Source organism: Petromyzon marinus, chromosome 60 (assembly GCF_048934315.1).
Source record: "Petromyzon marinus isolate PM22_M1 ecotype Great Lakes invasive population chromosome 60, UKy_Petmar_22M1.pri1.0, whole genome shotgun sequence".
Lineage (NCBI taxonomy): Eukaryota > Metazoa > Chordata > Hyperoartia > Petromyzontiformes > Petromyzontidae > Petromyzon > Petromyzon marinus.
The window spans coordinates 4,056,729-4,072,029 of NC_133726.1; the positions used below are offsets into that span (position 1 = coordinate 4,056,729).

Sequence of the window (15,301 nt, forward strand, 5' to 3'; positions counted from 1 at the left end):
TATGTACGCAAGTTTAACACGTAGGCAGGCTTTTCGCGACCAACATTATTCATAATAAACGTTTTTGGGTTAGATCGCGTTATTATTTATAAATGTGTCGTAACCCTCCACCACACGACACGGCCAAACAGTAAAAAAGTGTCTCACGTTTACAAAAGACAAATAGTTCAGTACTTTCGCCCACCGGTGTGTTGAAGAGTGATTCAACATCGTTTACAATTTTGGAGTACGACGTTTCGCTGGTAATTACATCCAGCGTCATCGGGCAATTTGCCAGAAAGCTGAGGCCCTCTCCACTTGCTCCCGGTCTTAAATAGATCAGCAGCAGGGTGACGTCATCATTTAACCCATTCTGGTGCAGTGATTTGAGGCAGAGAGGGTGAGGGTATTGTAATTATATAATAGATTGGTAATCATTCAATTGTTATTAATGAGTATGTTTCCCCTATAAGGAATTGTAATATATATTTTATTTAATAATACGCTTCCAGGCCGCACAAAGCCTGCAGCTGTCAGAGCGATTAAAGTTATTTGTATGTCAATGGATTCTCAAATTAGTCTTGGCCAGTAATAATTACACAACACTTCAAGGTTATCAAAATCAATTGAGTGTCCTTGTTGACAAGCATGTTCTGCCACTGCCGACAGTTGTGTTTGAGATAATTTAATATTTATTTTGCGTTCTCTTAGTCTTGCGCTGATGTTACGTCCCGTCTGACCAATATAGCATCTGCCACATAAACAATTAATCCGATATACACCTTCTGTTAGTAATTTAGGTAATTCGTCTTTAGTGCAAGATACTAGTTTTTTAATTGTCTACTGTACCAAATCTTACTTTTAAATGTTTTGCTTTTGCAAAACACGGGCTAATTTGTCAGTTACTCCTGAGATAAATGGTATTTTAATTGTTTTAACAATCTGATCGCTTTCAGCAGTGTTGCTTTGCGTTCGTGATTTGGCATTCAGTGCTCTATTAATTTTAGCATCATTGTAGCCATTCTGTCGTAGTGCTTCTTTAACGTGTTTGATCTCTCTCACTAGACTCTCACCATCTGACACTGTTTTAGCCCGATGTATGAGCGTCTTGATAAGAGAGGATTTCTGAGCTGGGTGATGATGTGAATCTGCATTCAGATAGGAATCAGTGTGCGTTTGCTTTCTGTGAACGCTGTGTTATTTTGCAATTTAGACCATGTAAAAGAAACATATCCAGGAACGGTAGTGTGTTATTCACCTCTATTTCCATGGTGAAATGGATGGCCGGGTTTTGTGCATTGAGATGATTTAGAAAATCATTAAGTGTATCTTTACCATGTGGCCAGACAAGCAAAGTGTCATCAACATATCTAAACTAAAAATATGGTTTTAATGTACTCGAGGCAAGTGCTCTTGTTTCAAAGTTTTCCATGTACAGATTTGCTATAGCAGGTGATAAAGGAGAGCCCATTGCTGCTCCTTCCTTTTGTTTAAAGAAATCCCCTCTCCATAAGAAGTGTTATTTAAACAATGGTCAGCTAGTTTCGGGATATCTTTTGGTAAACCTGTATTCTTTACTAGTGTATCAAGTAATTGAACCTTAGTGAATAAATAAATCACATCAAAACTCACCAGAATATCATTAGGGTTAAGTTTAATATCTTTAAACACGTTCACAAGATGTTCTGAATTTCTTATGAATGAAGATATCCTACCGATGTAGGGCTGTATGTTTAGTCATATGTTTTGCTAATTTATGTGGCAGAGCCAATTGTACTATGGGTCGTAATGGGACACCGATTTTATAAATCTTTGGTAGCCCATAGAGTCTAGGTGGTTTTGAGGTCCTTGGCTTAAATTGGTATTGCTTAAGGATGAATGAATTTGCAATGGTTGCAGTAGTCTTAGTTCTAAAGTATTAGTTGTATCTCGTTTAATTATAATGTAGGTACTTTCCTCCAGTAAATCTTTCATTTTATTATCATAATCGGCTCGTGACATCACTACAGTAGTGCGGCCTTTATCAGCTACCAGGATTTGGATATCTCTATTCAATCGGAGCACTCTTAAGGCTTTTGCTTCGTTCGAGGTAATATTTACTTTTGGTACTTTGCTCTTCTCAATTATTTTGGCAACCTCGTATCTAGTCACCCTGCTGTTGCTCTATTTAAGACTGGGAGCAAGTGGAGGGCTTTATTATTCTGGCAAATTGCCCGATGATGCTGGATGTAATTACCAGCGAAACGTCGTACTCAAAAAATTGTAAATGATGTTGAATCACTCTTCAACACACCGGTGGGCTAAAGTAGTGAACTATTTGTCTTTTGTGACACATTTTTTTACTGTTTGGCCGTGTCGGGTGGTGGAGGGTTACGACACATTTATAAATAATAACGCGATCTAACCCAAACATGTTTATTATGAATATGTACGCAGGTTGAACTTCTCTCGCACCGTACGTAGCCAGCCGTACTAATCGGAGGTGCGGGGAACGGACAAACTAAAGACAAACAGCCGTTCCAAATAAACGTGTTTTGAGTCTAGTTTTCAATCTATGTGAGTATGTAGGTCTCTACGAGTCTGTGGGTCTCTACGAGTCTGTGGGTCTCTACGAGTCTGTGTGTCTCTGTGCAAGCCAATGGGTCTCTGTGTGAGTCTGTGGGTCTCTATGTATCTATGTAAGTTGAACTCTCTCACACCGTACGTAGCCAATCGTGCTAATTGCAAGTGTGGGGCAAAGGACAACTAAACACAAAAAGCAGTTCTAAAGAAGTGAGTTTTTAATCTACGCGCTCCAATTCATCGGCCACCTCTCCGTTACAAATGATGTTGCAAAACGTACTTTTTTATATATATATAAACAGCTTCACGGAGTTAAGTGCAAACTAAATCCAGATAGCGATTTAAAAGGGTATGCAATTCATATTTATTTGATATTATTCCACTAACTTCAGCGTTACAACCGCACGTTTTCTCATTATGCTCCGAAATATAAATTTCAGTTCATGAACAAGTGGCATCTCACTGTCCGGTTAAATTCACCAATGCATAAGATAATCCATGGTTAAATTTAGATTTGATCGGTACCATCTGGGGTGGAAATAACTACAAAATGCCCACCATGGACAGAAAGCTTCACGTTACACTCTGTTTTATAGATGCAAATCATCTTAATATTCCATAGATGTTTCATATCAGATAATTTCCCCCCCTTCTAAATACATACACTCTATAAAACATTGCACAACGGTAACGTTTTTCTCTCTCACAACTACCACTGTGGCCTTGCTATCATACATATCTAAGGTCTAGGGACAAAATCCTCTCTGAGAATAACTGTTAGCCTTTGCCACCCTGGGTGGTACCGTCAATAAGACATTTTTGGGCCATTGGCACAAGATCCAATAATATTAAATGGCCGTTCAGCTACGACGCATCCCATTGGCCGATGGAGCCCATGTGATTGTTGGAAACTGCACGAGACTGGCTTTGTGCCTGACGGAACGTTTTAATTTTGACATAGGCCGTGTGTACACATATTGCTTTTTGGGATAATTCAACGTTCATGAGTAAACATACATTTTTTTTAAGTGTGTTTTATTTACCCCACTTAGAAGCCATGAGCCAACAGAATGTGCGGGTGGAGGTCGACCCGGCCCACAATCATCCTCTCTCCGCGGTCGATAAAATCACTTGCCACTCTGTGGCAATGAAGTCAGCAGCAGGTTACTTTGTGGTGTAGACTTGCACTATGTACGTGTTTATTTATTTCAACTGACCAATCAACCCACCATGTGTTGGGGGCAACCACTCCCTCCCTTCTATGCGAACCACCGGTGTATCCCCCCCATCACCGCCCCAACCGCAGACCGTGTGTGCGGCTCCGCTCTCAGCCGATGAGGGCGTTGGCGAGCGTCGCGCAGGTCACGGGGCCCAGCTTTGTGGCGAGGTCGTGGCCCTTCCACTGAGCGATGCGTCCCTCCGATGTTCGCAAGTCGACCTTGGATGGACGCGCGGGGGAGCCGGGGCGGTGGAAAAAAGAAGATGATAGCTTCATCGACTAAAACTTTAAACTTTTTATTTTTTTTTAATCGGGTAAGGGCCCACCCCGAGCTATTGGGCCCTGTTTAAGAAGTCACCTGGCCATCACAAATTACAGTCAAACGAAGTGGCTTATCATCGCGTGGAAATTCATTGGAGCCGAACAATCTAATTGCATGTTTCTAAATGCAGAGGGGGAAAAAAAACGGAAGACCGAGGCAAAAATCCACGTGACCACGGTGACGTGGTAATTACAAAAGTACAGCAGCAGGCGTCACGGTTGGGATCGAACCCACGACCTCCTGCATCCCAGGCGAGGTAGTTAACATCTGGCCACCGTGGCACCCCTGGCCCTGCTTGGCCCCAAGCCAGATTAAAATGTTTTTTTTTCGAGGCAAGCAGCGCAGCACGGCTTGGTTCTGGTTCGGTTCGGCAAAGAGGCAGTGGGAAATACCACCCGTACCGTGCCAGCGCTGGCTTGGCTCGGATGTGCCCGGTGGATGAAGGGGTATTGGGAGGAGGAGGAGAGGGTGACAGAGAGAGAGAGAGAGAAGGCGATTGCGACACCTGGATTTTCTCGAAGATTTTCTTCTTGGGCTTGAGCTCCGCGTCGGGGGACACAGCCTCGTACCCGGCAACGTGGACAAGGTCTCCTGGAGCCGAGCCCTCGGGGGGATCCAGGAGCTCCAACTTGGGCGTCCCCCCCTCCCTACGACACGCACGCACGCACACACGCACGCACACACGCACGCCCAAATGCACGCGCGTGCACGCAAGTACGTACTTAAACACGCCGGCGTTGCAGTTCCTAAGACCGGATATTGCCGTGACCTATGCCGGTGTGACTCGCGCGCACACCGCGTAGTGAACGTGGCACGGCCCTGCCGCTCACGAGCATTATGATAGTCCAGGTTTCGCCCTCTCCCCCTCTCCCGCCCCCCCGCCGTGGTGCCCACGTGTTGTCTGTGCGCTGCACGTACGGTGACGACGATGCGCAGAGCAGCATGGCACGGGACTCAACGCCGCGCATGCGCGCCACCTTCGTGTTGCACAGCAGCACGACGAGGCGTCCGGGCAGCGAAGCAAGTGGCACGGCCCTGGCCAGGCCGCTCACGACCACGCGCTCCTCACCCTCGCCCAGGGACACGCGCTCCACAAACAGCTCCTCCGAATCCGGGTGCTGCTCACAGAAGAAACGGGCAAAAACAACAAAAAGATGAACCCGTGTCGCCTCAACCGGGCTGTCGGGCGCAAGCGCTGTTGAGCGAGCAGCACCGATGAAGGCCGGCACGGCGCACGCTCGGGGGTGGCGTGGCAAGCACCACGCCCGGCCGCCTTTGTCTCCCCCGCATGACTTTGTGTTTTTTTGTTGTTACACGTCGCACCAGGGTGCTCATTCGAGGCCGAGTCGACCTAGGGGAGGGGGGCCCGGGACAAGGGTTGAGATAATCGTCGGCGCGAGCGGTGTTGGTGGCCGGGGGTTCGTAGCTGCAGCGTAGCGCTCAGCGCTACGCTACAGCTGCACCACGGACACACGCGTGCACAGAAGGGCATTGAGACAAGACACACGGACGGACGATTGGATGGACGTTCCGACGCACGGACAGACGCACGACCGGAGAGACGGACCGCGTTGGAAGGGCGTTTAAGGACATACACACAGACACACGGGCAGAGACTTGGACGGACATTCCGATGCGTGGACGGACATACGCGTGTCCTGTCCCCCCCCCCCCCCCCAGCTCACACCTCCCTCCCTCCCCTTCCATTCCCCCCCTTCCCCTTCCCTCCCTCCGCCAACTCATAACATTGCTTGCCGTTCGCAGGAACAGAAACGGCGGGCGTTGAAGACCCCGCCAGGCCCCAGCGTCGCCGCAAACAAATGCCTCAACCGCGATGGTACAGACTGCAGCAACGGTCCGTCACCGCCCTCCGCCCCCGCCCCCCGATCCGAGCGGCGGCAGACCGATACCCCCACGCTCACTCTCGCGCAAATGAGACCCCCTACCGCTGGGTCTCACCGAGTTCTCACCCCGATGCTGATCAAGAGTTGTACGCGGCAATCATTGTGCTCCGCACCGCCACCGCCCCCCCAACACCACCACCACCACCCCCTACCACCACCACCACCCCCCCTACCACCACCACCCCCTACCACCACCACCCCCTACACCACCACCACCCCCTACCACCACCGCCCGCCCCCCCTAACTGCGAGGAGCTGGCAGGACCCCTCCTGAGCGAGGGATCGTGAGACCCGGTCGGGATCCTCTCACCTTCTCTGCCGAGATGATTCTCCCGACGCGGATGTCGAGGCGCCGTGGAGAGATCTCATCGTCAGCCGCCACCGCCGCCGCCGCCGCCTTCCCTTCTGCGGTAACGGCGCATCTAGCGTTAGCGGCAGGGCGGTGGTGGCGGTAGTGCAGTGGTGGTGCTGTGGTGGCGGTAGCGCGGTGGTGGTGTGGTTGTGGTAGCGCAGTGGTGGTGGTGTGGTGGCGGTAGTGCGATGGTGGTGCTGTGGTGGCGGTAGTGCAGTGGTGGTGGTGGTGTGGTGGCGGTAGTGCAGTGGTGGTGGTGGTGTGGTGGCGGTAGTGCAGTGATGGTGGTGTTGTTGTGGTAGTGCGGTGGTGGTGGTGTGGTGGCGGTAGCTCAGTGGTGGTGGTGTGGTTGAGGTAGCTCAGTGGTGGTGGTGTGGTTGAGGTAGCTCAGTGGTGGTGGTGTGGTTGAGGTAGCTCAGTGGTGGTGGTGTGGTTGAGGTAGCTCAGTGGTGGTGGGGGTGGTGGCGGCACAGCAGTGGTGACCGCAACCGTTTTGGGGTCCACATTGAGAATCAACTCGTGTTCAGATGATTTGGCTGTTTCTATAAATCCCCACGTGCGACGATTATGATGACGATATCAGCCACCGTCGATGATGAGCTATGATCACGTGTGGCCAGGTCGCTTCTGAACAAGAGCTGATCGCGCAGTGGGCTTCACCCGGGAAATAATAATAATACAATAATACAATTGTTTACTTTAGAGTTTTAGTTTAGAAGGGCCCTGTGAGGTTTGATTCCCGAGCCAGGTGCCGTTGCGCGTGTGTGGAGCTTGTCCCGTTGTGATTGTTCGCCCCAGTGGAGTCTCACAATGGTCGGCAAGGATTCCATGGTGAAATGTGGCGCCCTATTTCAAATACAGGCGGTCGTGGGTTCAATCCCGACCCTAACGCCCGTATAAATGTTTATCTCTCTCTATCTCTCTCTCTCTCTCCAGGTGGAGGAGTGGATTTTTCTCCGGGCAGCGTCCGCATTTTTCCCTCCACATTTAGAATTGGCGTACGTCTCGAGAATCGGGCATGCCGTAAAAATGTCCACGGCGACGCCAAGCCACTTCGTCTGCGGCCCCGGGTCACTCGTGAACAGGAGCCAGAGAACACACACAAAGTGGGGGGCCTTGCCTGGTACAATAGAAAAGAGTTTCGTTTACAGAGGCACATCAGCACTGCGATAATTCTACTGAATCGGGATCGCATCTCGCAACAAGATCGCCACGGCGCCCCCCGCCCTCACCCCCCCCCCCCCCACCACCACGAGGCAACTTGGCAGGACCCACCTGGTAACGAGTTCTAGAGACTCGGCGTGACAGTGAGACGGTGAGAGACGCAGCAGGGGAGGAGGGAGGGGATGGGGAGGGGGGTGTGGGGTGGAGGGGGAGGAGGGGAGTGGAGGGAGGGGGGAGTGGAGGGAGGGGGGAGAGGAGGGGGGAGTGGAGGGAGGGGATGAGGAGGGGAGTGTGGGGTGGAGGGGAGGGGGGAGTGGAGGGAGGGGGGAGTGGAGGGAGGGGGGAGAGGAGGGGGGAGTGGAGGGAGGGGATGAGGAGGGGGGTGTGGGGTGGAGGGGGGAGTGGAGGGAGGGGGGAGGGGAGGGGGGAGTGGAGGGAGGGGGGAGTGGAGGGAGGGGGGAGTGGAGGGAGGGGGGAGTGCAGGGAAGGGGGAGAGGGAGGAGGGAGGGAAGGAGGGAGGGAGGGGAGGGGAGGGGAGGGGGGAGTGGAGGGAGGGGGGAGGGGAGGGAGGGGGGAGTGGAGGGAGGGGGGAGGGGAGGAGGGAGGGGAGGGAGGGGAGGGGGGAGTGGAGGGAGGGGGGAGGGGAGGGAGGGGAGGGGGGAGTGGAGGGAGGGGGGAGGGGGGAGTGGAGGGAGGGAGGGGGAAGGGGAGGGGGGAGTGGAGGAGGGAGGGGGGAGTGGAGGAGGGAGGGAGTGGAGGAGGGAGGGAGGGAGGGAGTGGAGGAGGGAGGGAGGGAGTGGAGGGAGGGAGGGAGGGGGGAGTGGAGGAGTGGAGGGAGGGGGGAGTGGAGGAGGGAGTGGAGGAGGGAGGGAGGGAGGGAGGGGTGACGGTCACGTGGTGGAAGGCGCTCACTCTGCTTGGTGGCTGAGGGGTAGGCGTCGCTCATCAGCTTCCGGAGTTCCGGACTCTGAAACTCGGTCCGGATGGGGTCGAGCAGGACATTGAGCGACTTCTCCACCGACTGCTTCAGGTCTGCTGGGTGGATGTGCTGCGGAGGAGGAGGAGGAGGAGGTGGGGGGGGGGGTAGTGACACGGTCGGCCCAACGCTCGACTCGGGGTGTCGTCAAGGCATCCGCCGCAGCCCACGCCGAACCGCGAGCCCAACGGGGCTCCCGGTATCCGGAAAAATCTGGCGGCGACGTCGCGAAAATTCACGGCTCCTGCTCTGTCGTCGGCAATTCCCTACCGCCCATTTTTGCGTTTCATTTGTCATCCTTCCCCAGCGCCTCCGGTTGGCACGGTGCGGAAGAAGTTCAACGTGCGTACGTACAAACCCTCTCGGAGTGCACGCGCTCTCTCTCTCTCTCTCTCCGGCTCTGCTCTGGCCGAGGAGGCCCTTCTGGCAGCAGCGGCACGGTGCGAGCAGTTGCAGGGGCTGCGCCTCTAGCGACGCCGCGACCGCTACTGCTGGGAGAGTCGCGCACATTTGAATTCGTTTTCCAGAAAATCATTTAACGCTCGGGAGGGCAAGAGGGAACAGCTCTATCCGGAATGAGTTACACACTGCGTTACGTTTTCCCGCGCGAGTGAATTACTACCCCCCGCGCCCGCTGGTGCGTGCGTGCGTGCCTTGCGAGCAAGCGTCGCTATTTATGGGAAAATGTTAAGGATGAATAATGTATTCTATTACGTGTGTGTGTGTGTGCGCGTGTGTGCGTGTGTGTGTGCGTGTGTGTGTGTGCGCGCGTGTGTGTGCACGTGTGTGTGTGCGTGTGTGCGCGTGTGTGCGTGCGTGTGTGTGTGTGTGCACGCGTGTGTGTGTGTGCATGTGTATGTGTTTGTTTGTGTTTGTGTGCGTCCTCGCGCGTTTTTTCTCTCTCGCCAAATGAGAAAGTGTGGCACGAAGTAGCAGAGGTTTGGTTAGGGCGTGCGTGTGATCTGCAACGGGGAAGGTCACGAGTTCAAATGCTGGTTTGCGTGGTCGAATAAGCCCGTCATCATCATCGTCAACACTACCGTCATATTATCATCATCATCACCATCACCACCATCATCACCATCATTACTCTGGCGTCAATAAAATAAGTGAAGGTGACCGTCTCAGTCTGTGCGTCTCGATGCAAGCGAGCTGTTTCGGAAGTCGCTGGGTCTCTATGTATGTCTATGGGTGTGTATCAGAATCTTGATTAAGGCTGCAGGAATCCGACGAGCTGCCAAAGCTCTTCTTCACAGATGTCCAGCATGCGCGGGGTCGGCAAAGTAACAAACGCTGGCCCAGAGGCCTCTGTGTAAGCCTCCGAGGCAATCCCGCCATGCAAGTCGTTTCGCCGCAGTGGCTCTGCGTGTTCCCGTGCTGCACGTTTTCCCGCGCAGCCCAATCCCGTGGCAAGACTAAACGGAGGCTCCCGTCGCCGGCTTTAACTCTCGCTCTCTCACCTCGTCCTTGAAGTCCTGTTCCAGGTCCGCGAAGACCTGGTAAGTCTTCGTCCCGCCATACTTTTCGTCCCTCGCGATGATGAACTCTGCAACGACGGCAATGTACGCGACGTCGTTCACCTGGAGCCACAGCCGCCGACGTTCAAACGGGGCCCGGAATGAGCACATTTATTCGTGCCGGAGGAATCCCCACGAGCGATGAAGCTCTTTTCACAGACGTCCAGTGCGTCTCCCCCGCCTGCGTCTCTCCCCCAGCGGCGACGTTTACTACGCCTTGCAGCGGGTGCTTATTTGAGGACGAGCTGACCTGCGCCGCCACCACCACCGACATCAAAGGACAAAGATCCCCCCGTGTATACCCGTTGGTTCTATTCGGTAAAGTCACGTAGTAGGTAAAAAATAAAACGACAAAAATCACGACGTTTCGGCCACAACACAAGCGGCCTTCATCAGGTGAAGGGACCGGGCTGTCTACAGCGCTGTCCTCTAGAGACAGTCTGGACCCTTCACCTGATGAAGGCCGCTTGTGTTGTGGCCGAAACGTCGTGATTTTTGTCGTTTTATTTTTTACCTACTACGTGGTGACTTTACCGAACAGAACCAAAGAGTATATGGATCCTTGCAGTCACGAAAGCTTCAAATCTAGAATCCCCCCGTGTAGCCTTAAACAGCCTGTTTTGGGGGCAAGCGCTGTTCACGAACAGTGCCTATGAGGGCCGGTACGGTACACGAGGTGGGTGGGTGGGTGGCCAGCACCACGCCCCGGCCGCCTTTGTTCCCGAGTCGACTTCGGGGACCTACACCCCCAACGCTCACAGACGGCAGCAACTCGGCGCCACGTGAAGCTACCACCGCCGCCGCGGCCCTGGTGACGAACCCGGCGAGCCGTACCTCCGTGGAGCGGGAAGATGACGTGCTTGACGAAGGCGAGGAGGCCGTTGTTCTCCACGTTGCCCGGCTCGCAGAACGCCCTCTTCAGCTTCTTCTTGACTTCCGCCTCGGAGTCCAGCAGGTCGATCTTGGAGTCCTGCGTCGTGCGTTGCTCCGGGTTAGCCGGACCGCGTGGCATTTCAACAACCGCCACACTGCAGGTCACAACGGTACACTCGCACTCACTCACTCGCTCGCTCGCTCAATCATTCACTCATTAACACACTCACCCACCTACTCACTTGCTCAACCATCCACTCATTAACACACTCACCCACCTACTCACTTGCTCAACCATCCACTCATTAACACACTCACCCACCTACTCACTTGCTCAACCATCCACTCATTAACTCACTCACCCACCTACTCACTTGCTCAACCATCCACTCATTAACTCACTCATTAACTCACTCACCCACCTACTCACTTGCTCAACCATCCACTCATTAACTCACTCACCCACCTACTCACTTGCTCAATCATTCACTCATTAACACACTCACCCACCTACTCACTTGCTCAACCATCCACTCATTAACTCACTCATTAACTCACTCACTCACCTACTCACTTGCTCAACCATCCACTCATTAACACACTCACCCACCTACTCACTTGCTCAACCATCCACTCATTAACACACTCACCCACCTACTCACTTGCTCAACCATCCACTCATTAACACACTCACCCACCTACTCACTTGCTCAACCATCCACTCATTAACACACTCACCCACCTACTCACTTGCTCAACCATCCACTCATTAACACACTCACCCACCTACTCACTTGCTCAACCATCCACTAATTAACTCACTCACCCACCTACTCACTTGCTCAACCATCCACTCATTAACACACTCACCCACCTACTCACTTGCTCAACCATTCACTCGTTAACTCACTTACTTACCGGCCCACCCACTCAATCATCCACTCAATAACTCACTCACGTGCTCACCCACTCCCTCAAGCTTTCACTCATAAACTCACTCATCCAGCTACTCACTTGGTCATCTACTCACTCACTTGCTCAACCATCCGCTCATTAACTCACTCACCCACCTACTTACTTGCTCAATCATCCACTCATTAACACACTCACCCACCTACTCACTTGCTCAACCATTCACTCATTAACTCACTTACTTACTGGCCCACCCACTCAATAACTCACTCACTTGCTCAACCATCCGCTCATTAACTCACTCACTCACCTACCCGCTCGCTCGCTCACCCGCTCACCCACTCACTCGCGCGTTCACCAATCGTCACCGGTTTTAGCGGGCACGAGCAGGAATCGGCAGGGGAGGGGGGCGGGAGAGGGCGCGAGCTGTCCTCGTCGTGACGCCAAGGACGCTGTCGGCCACTCGTCTAAGCCCGGAGATGGACGCGCGCTTTGGCTGGAGGATTAATTGGGGCACGCGGAGGTCAGAGGTCACCGCGCCAAGGTCACCGACCGGATGGAGGAATGCGCGAAAGTGGCGGCAGTGAGATCCGCTATAAATAATCTGTGGAAGCCTGAACTGGGTAAATATTCCGTTAATTTTTTTATTTATTCTATTGCTCCATCTCTTCAATAGATGTCCCCTCGGACGCGTTCCATTCCTTAGCTGTCACTCCTTCATGAATCTTGACCATCGGCTATCGTCCCTTCTAATGACGGGTCCGGCCCGAGCCCCACTCAAGTTTGTCATCAGAGAGCGCCTTGGTGGAGAGATGTTAACTACCTCGCCTGGTATACAGGAGGTCGTGGGTTCCATCCTGACCCTGACGCCTGCTGCTGTATATTTGGAGTTTGCGTGTCTCTCTCTCATCATCATCACGGTGGCTAGGAGATGTTAACTACCTCGCCTGGTGCACAGGAGGTCGTGGGTTCCATCCTGACCCTTATGCCTGCTGCTGTATATTTGGAGTTTACGTGTCTCTCTCCCCGTGGGGAGCGCGGATTTTTATCTGGGCCCTCCGGTTTTCCCTTCCCCACGTATTCGGAATCAAAGTGCATTCAGAGTATTTGCCTGCCGCTATAAATTTCCACGCGATAAGCCACTTCGGTGAGCTATCGTTTTGTGGCCAGGTCGCTTGTGAAAAAGAGACAAAGTAGCTCAGTGGGACTCACCCGGTAAAATAAAAAAAAGTTTAGTTTAAACCACGTCTTCTACCTGCGCGTGCGTCCTCCCATCACGTGACTTATTACAAAGCAATAGCTACAACTTGCAGCCCCCCCCCCCCTCTCTGTCAATCCACTGCTGGATGAAGGCCCCCCCCCGCGCCGTTCCTCTCCACGGTGGCGGACGGCGTCGGTTGGGGGAATCGAAGCGGCCTAGGGCTAGGACCGGCTCCGACATCACTTGCCACCAACGTTGGCCATGGCCGGGGGGGGGGGGAATCCAACTCAGGTGGACTGGGTTTTCACGGCCACAGTGCGCTAGGCACCGCCGCCGCCGCTGCTACACCCCGCGTGTAATAAGACGGAGCGGTCCGTCTCTCTGCTGGCTGTTAATGACACCGCACAACGTGCAACTGCTTGCTATTGGTGCGCATGAGACTGCACAGTACACGGGAGAGGCATTATACATCAATCACAGTGCAAACAAGACACAGTACAAATGAGACACGCAGGATTCGGTCCTCATGAATAGTCAATGTACAGCCTTGCAGGACGCCATTGGCATGAATGACGCTGTATAAAATGAAATTATTATTGCGAACGCGACATGCTAGCACGTGAGACAGATACGTTAGACAGCACACAATGAGGCCGACCGGACAGACGAGACAGTCACATGTAAATATTCATCTTCCTGGATTGTTCCGCAAGAATTCTTAAAAGCACCGAGCGAGCGAGCGAGCATTACATTGTTCCGTGGCTAGATATAAAAAGACAAAGATCCCCCGTATAGCCTTAACAGACTGTTGGGGCAAGTGCTGTAAGTGAGCACCTATGAAGCCCTGCACGGTACATAAGGTGGTGGGGGGGGGGGGGGTGGCCAGCACCACGCACAACCGCCTTTGTCTCCCCAGCGGCGATGTTTACACATCGCAGCAGGTACTCTGTTGAGGCCGAGTTGACCTAGGGAAGGCACGGGACCAGTTCATGTTTTCGTCCCGATGTTTGCCGCGAGCAGGAATCTAACTCGGTTCGCTGGTTTCGCAGTGCAGCACGCTAACCAGCTGCATGCAAAAAACAAAAGATCCCCCTTATAGCCTTCACATACTTTTCGTGGCAAGTAATGTTAGCTAGCACTGCTACGTGCACACACACACGCACACGCACACACGCACACACGCGCGCGCATTGTATAAATTAAATGCAGACGTCTCAACCATCTATTTGTGGTTCACTTCATTGCAACCAAGCCTCCGGTTCCTCCCCATTCCAACAAATCAGTTTTTAAATGACTTTGATGGAATTGCATTTTCTGCTCGTCGCTGTGGGGCAGTTTCAGAGAATTCCTTCTCGTGCCGCGGGTGGACGGACTTCACCGCCAGAGCGGTGTAACGATCGCTGGCGCACGCCCCCTGGACTCGCAAAGCACAGTGCAGAGCGGTTGCATTCCATCTCTCTCGTGCCACGTTTCTGGTTGAAGTAACCACCCGGCAACAGCACACTCATTCATAACCCGGCCACAACTAACCCACCGACCGCACCCACAACTCACCCACCCAAACCCACCACCCACGCAAACTTACTCACAATCCACCCATCCACCCACCCACCCACCCACAACTCACCCACCCACCAAAACCCACCCACAACCCAACCACAACCCACCCACCCACAACCCACCCATAACCCACTCACAACCCAAACCCACTCACAACGCAACCACACACAACCCACCCACCATCCACAACCTACCCACAACCCACCCACAACCCAACCACCCAAACCCACTCACAATGCAACCACACAACCCACCCACCCACACAAACCCACTCAGAATGCAACCACACAAAACCCACCCACCCACAACCCACCCACAACCCAACCACCCAAACCCACTCACAACGCAACCACACACAACCCACCCACCCCACCCACAAACCATCTGCAAACAACATGTTCGATCACAGTGGGATCTTAACCTCGTTACACAGAGGACATTGGCTCAATAGACCTCTCAAGAACAATGCCTGTGTTTTATTTTATAGACGTCTCACTGGCAGAACGGCACGGTACGCAGACACACAAACACTCCTACATATACAGTACACACCGTACTCTCACGATTATTTACTCACTCACTCACCCACTTACTAACTCACACACTCATCAACTCACTCTCACCCACCCACTCACCATCTCATCCACTCACTACGTCACCCACTGATTCACCCACTCACTCTCTCGCCCACTTACTCACCCTCTCATTCACTCACCCATCACCCACATGGTGCCTCACCCACTCACCCATTCATCCACTC

The 15,301-nt window shown here is 53.0% G+C and overlaps 1 protein-coding gene across 2 annotated transcripts in view; it reads right to left on the bottom strand.

The window, feature by feature from the left end:
- Nucleotides 1-2,741: 2,741 nt before the first annotated feature.
- The window catches only part of YARS1 (tyrosyl-tRNA synthetase 1), a 29,321-nt gene continuing 16,761 nt past the window's right edge, over nucleotides 2,742-15,301 (bottom strand). For both annotated transcript variants that reach the window (XM_032976729.2, XM_032976730.2), the window contains exons 8-14: nucleotides 10,830-10,965; nucleotides 9,939-10,024; nucleotides 8,415-8,550; nucleotides 6,297-6,391; nucleotides 5,001-5,200; nucleotides 4,588-4,729; nucleotides 2,742-3,979 (exon numbers count right to left, since the gene is read on the bottom strand). In XM_032976729.2, coding sequence (XP_032832620.2) covers nucleotides 3,869-3,979; nucleotides 4,588-4,729; nucleotides 5,001-5,200; nucleotides 6,297-6,391; nucleotides 8,415-8,550; nucleotides 9,939-10,024; nucleotides 10,830-10,965 — 906 coding nt within the window. In that variant the 3' untranslated portion in view covers nucleotides 2,742-3,868. The remainder of the gene's footprint in view (nucleotides 3,980-4,587; nucleotides 4,730-5,000; nucleotides 5,201-6,296; nucleotides 6,392-8,414; nucleotides 8,551-9,938; nucleotides 10,025-10,829; nucleotides 10,966-15,301) is intronic.